The sequence below is a fragment of the Bison bison genome, unplaced genomic scaffold, assembly GCF_000754665.1.
Source record: "Bison bison bison isolate TAMUID 2011002044 unplaced genomic scaffold, Bison_UMD1.0 scf7180017864371, whole genome shotgun sequence".
NCBI lineage: Eukaryota > Metazoa > Chordata > Mammalia > Artiodactyla > Bovidae > Bison > Bison bison.
In genome coordinates this window covers 5,524,279-5,528,572 of record NW_011494943.1, presented here as the reverse complement: position 1 = coordinate 5,528,572, position 4,294 = coordinate 5,524,279, and the positions used below count along the sequence as shown (strand labels likewise).

Genomic DNA, 4,294 nt, shown 5'->3' with positions numbered 1-4,294 from the left:
GGTCCCTGGCGCCCCCGCACTCGAGCCCTTCCGAGGGGGCCCACCGCGTCTGTCTCCTCCAGGCAGCTGCCTCATGCCCCCGAGCACCCCGTGGCGACCCTCAGTACCTCGGAGAGGAGGGCCATCAACCTGACGTGGGGCAAGCCCTTCGACGGCAACAGCCCGCTGATCCGCTACGTCCTGGAGATGTCCGAGAACAGTAAGGGTCCGCGCCCGCCCCCCGCACCTACCAAAGGCAGGGCGGCCCGCTCCCCAGTGCGGAGCGCAGGGTCCGCCTCCCTGCGGCCTGTGAGAGGGAGCCGGGCGAGGCATTTGCTGGTCCCGGAACCCCGCACCCAGAAGATTCCCAGACGCCGGTCATTAGTTTTCTTATTTCTCCTTATCCTCCACCCCCAAGCTGTGAGCTCCCAAATTAGAAGGCATCACTTGAAGGGTGTTTTAAATACAGTTTGCTCATCAATTTGAGGGGGAAATAAAGGCTAGAAAAGCCAAGTGCGTCTCAGTTCCCGTGAGCCCGGCTCCGTCCCCAGTCAGTACCCTCCAACCCTGGGACACGAGGGCTAAGAGGACCCAGAAAAGTGACACGGCCAGTCTCTACTGGACCAAGCTGGGCGGGAGGTATTAAGTACGAGGCTGGAGCCCTGCAGGGAGTGGCAGGCGGGGGAAGCATGCCCCCCGCCAAGATGCCCACCTCTGCCTCCACCCTCTGTCCCGGCAGATGCCCCCTGGACGGTGCTCCTGGCCAGCGTGGACCCTGAAGCTACTTCCGTGATGGTCAAGGGCTTGGTCCCCGCACGGTCCTACCAGTTCCGTCTTTGTGCTGTCAACGACGTGGGGAAGGGACAGTTCAGCAAGGACACAGAGAGGTGAGGGGCGCAGGGCGGGCATCGGGGGCTCCAGTGGTGGGTGGGGGCCAGGCGGGGCCACCTGCTGCCACAACCACTGTGGTGGGGGGTCCCGGCTGCCAGGCACGTCCTGGTGGCTCCTCTCGGACCCCCTGAGGCCTCAGTCTGTGCATCTGCAGGATGGGGTTAACTGTACTCATCCCGGTCTCTGGGAGGCAGAAAAAATTCAGGCATATGAGTGAAGGGCTGTGAGCAGCGCCTGGCCAGGGATACGCACTAATCCGGTTGAGCTGTGCGTCTCTCTGTGAGCCATGCAAGGTCCAGCACTCACCCCATTCTGCCCCACATCCCCATCGCTAAGTGTACGTGAAGTTCCAGAGTCACCGAGGATCTCCTTGGATCTCTGCGTGCAATGCTTGGCTCAGACCCCATGAAGCCTTCAACAGGCCTTCTTTTTTTAATGATGACAGTTGAACAGCAGCATAGTTCATCCACTCCAATACCTACGTACATGTAGGAGGCACGTTCTACCCACCCAGATCCCCATAGGGCAAGCAGCGTCCTCTAGTGAGAAAGGAAACATCCGGTCAGAATGACAGTGACCCCCAGTCCCATGCCTGTGTGCTTTGCTCTTTTTTTTTTTTATGTTTATATTTTTGCAGATGGATTGAGATATCATGGGCATGAAACACGGTGTAAGTTTGAGACATGCAGTGTGGTTTGACACACTCCTATATGGCAAAATGGTTACCCCTGTGGTGTTAGCTGACACCCCCGTCCTGTCACATAATTACCGTTTCTTTTTTGTCGTGAGAACATTTAAAATCCCCTCTCTTAGCAACCTCCAAGGGTGTAATACAGTGTCATTAGCTATAATCACCAGGCGTGCATTCTGTCCCCAGAACTGGTTACTCTTACCACTGCACGTTTATACCTTCTGAACAGCAGCTCCCCATTCCCTCCACCCCCAGCCCCTATTAATCACCACTCTCCTCTGTTTCTCCGAGCTCGGCTCGTCCAGATTGTACGTAGCAGTGAGGTCACGCGGTGTTTGTCTTTCTCTGCTGACTGCCTTCGTTGAGCACGTTGCCCCCCGGCCCATCCGTATTGTTGCAGATGGCAGAGCTTCTTTCTCGTGGCTGGAAAATACTTCATTGTGTAGCTATGCTACATCTTCCTTAACCATTCATTCCTTGGTGGGCATTTAAGTTGGTTTCACCTCTTGGTTGCTGTGAACTGTGCTGCAGTGACTATGGGGGTGCAGATGCGTTTTTGAGATCCTATGGATGGCTGGACTGTATGGTAGGACTGCTTCTAATTTGGGGCGGAAGGAACCTCTGTGCTGTTTTCATAGTCTCTAGACCAATTTATCTTCCCACCAGCAGTGCTTAAAGGGTTCCTTTTAGCCACATCCTTGCCAACATTTGTTATCTCTCGTCTTTTGGATAATAGCCACTCCGTCGGGTATAAGGTGATTCCTCACTGTAGTTTTCATTTGCATTTCCCTGTTGATTTGTGGTGTTAAGCATGTTTTCATGGACCTGTTGGTCATTCATTTGTCTTTGGACAAAATGTGCAGCCCACTTGTGCTTTTTTTTTTATCAGATGTCTAGTTTTTGGCTACTGAGTTGTATGAGTTCTTTATATATTTTGGATATTAACGCCTTATCAGATATATGGTTTGCAAATATGTTCTCCCATTCTGTAGGTTGCCTTTTCATCTTGTTTCTTTTGCTATGCAGATGCTTTTTAGTTTGATATAATCCTGCTTATTTGTTTTTCTTTTGTTACTTGTGTTTTTGGTACCATATCCAGGAAATTGCTGCTACGATTGATGCCAAGGAGCTTTTCCCCTATGTTTTAGTCTAGGAGTTTTATAGTTTCAGGTCTTATATTTAAGTCATTAATCCGTTTCTAGTTATTTTTTTGTGAGTGGTGTAAGGTAGGGGTCCAGTTACCTTCTTCTGCATGTGGTTTTCCAATTTTCCCAACATCATTTATTGAAGAGACTGTCCTTTCCCCATTAAGAAGGGTTCATATTGTTAAAATGTCCATATCACCCTAAGCCATCTATTGAGTCAATCCCATCCCTATCACAATTCCAATGGCATTTTTCACAGAAACAGAAAAAACAATCCTGAAATTTGTATAGAGCCACAAAAAAAAAACCCAAATACCCAAAACAATCCTGAGAACAAAGCAGAGAGTCAGAGGCATCATACTTCTTGATTCCAAACTATACTACAAAGCTATAGTCACCAAAGCAGTATGCCAGTCTTCCAAAACGAGACACACAGGGCGTTCCCTGAGAGGTTAGGACTCACACTTTCACTGCCATGGCCTGGCTTCAATCCCTGTTCAGGGAACTCAAATCCTACAAGCCGGCGGCACAGCCACAAAAAAAGAAAAAAAAATAGACACGCAGATGAGTGGAGCAGAACGGAGAGCCCAGAAATAAGCAGCCATAATATTTGCTAAGGGAGCCACGAATGCACTTTGCTCTTAGATGTGAACCCAGACCCCTCCCCACACCCAGGTTAAATCAATCATTGTGGCTTCCCTACAGTTCCTGTGCGCTTGAGTCCTTCTGGCTTTTATGAGCCAGACGCCGTTGAGGCGTGACACTCTAGCAGGAGCAAGAGGTGGCAGATAACGGCCTGGCATGGAGAATTTCATCATCCACCGTTTTTGTTTTTGTTTTGTTTGCAATTATTCTTTTCATTTTCTTGCTATAGCAGGCCTTGGCTGTGGCCCTGGGATCTCTCCTTGCAATCCTCAGGCTTCTCTCTAGTTGTCGCGTGTGGGCTCCAGAGCACACGGGCTCAGTGGTTGTGGCTCGTGGGCCTGGTTGCCCCAAGGCACGTGGGATCTTAGTTCCCTGACCAGGGATCGAACCTGCATCCCCTGCATTGGAAGGTAGATTCGTAACCACTGAACCACCAGGGAGGGCCCTCATTCACCGTTTATTGAGCATCTACTCTGGGCCAGGCCGTGTTTGGACCATGAGAGGTGGTGCAGAGAACAAAATCAACCCCGACCCAACCTTCCAGAGCTACGAACTCCCAATAACAAGAAGCCCCGAAGTGTAGGGAAACCATCCTATAACTTCTCCAGTCATTCAGGCTTCCCTTTGTAACACTGATTCATCTTCCTACTGAATCTGCATCCTAACAGCCCTGAGTCACATGGAAAAAGCTTGAATTACCCTCACTCCGGGCTGCACGAAGACATGGGAGGGTGCGGTACATTTTAGAAAAGCTATCCACCAGGGAACAAAAGCATAAACAAAGAGGGAAAGGCATCATCAGAAATAATTAACTCTTATTGTTCGTGGATGCCTGTCAGTTATGTGAAAAATCCACGGAGGTGGAATGCTGCGTCGACTGGCCATGCCAGAGAAAGAAATGTAGTAGCCCCGGGCTTCAGGGTATGGGGTCGGAGGAGCGCTC

The 4,294-nt window shown here is 50.5% G+C and overlaps 1 protein-coding gene across 1 annotated transcript in view; it reads left to right on the top strand.

The window, feature by feature from the left end:
• SDK2 (sidekick cell adhesion molecule 2) overlaps positions 1-4,294 on the top strand; it is a 147,385-nt gene that overhangs the window by 71,256 nt on the left and 71,835 nt on the right. The window contains exons 17-18 of the mRNA XM_010856483.1: positions 67-199; positions 719-866. Of these exons, the coding sequence (XP_010854785.1) occupies positions 67-199; positions 719-866 (281 nt within the window). The remainder of the gene's footprint in view (positions 1-66; positions 200-718; positions 867-4,294) is intronic.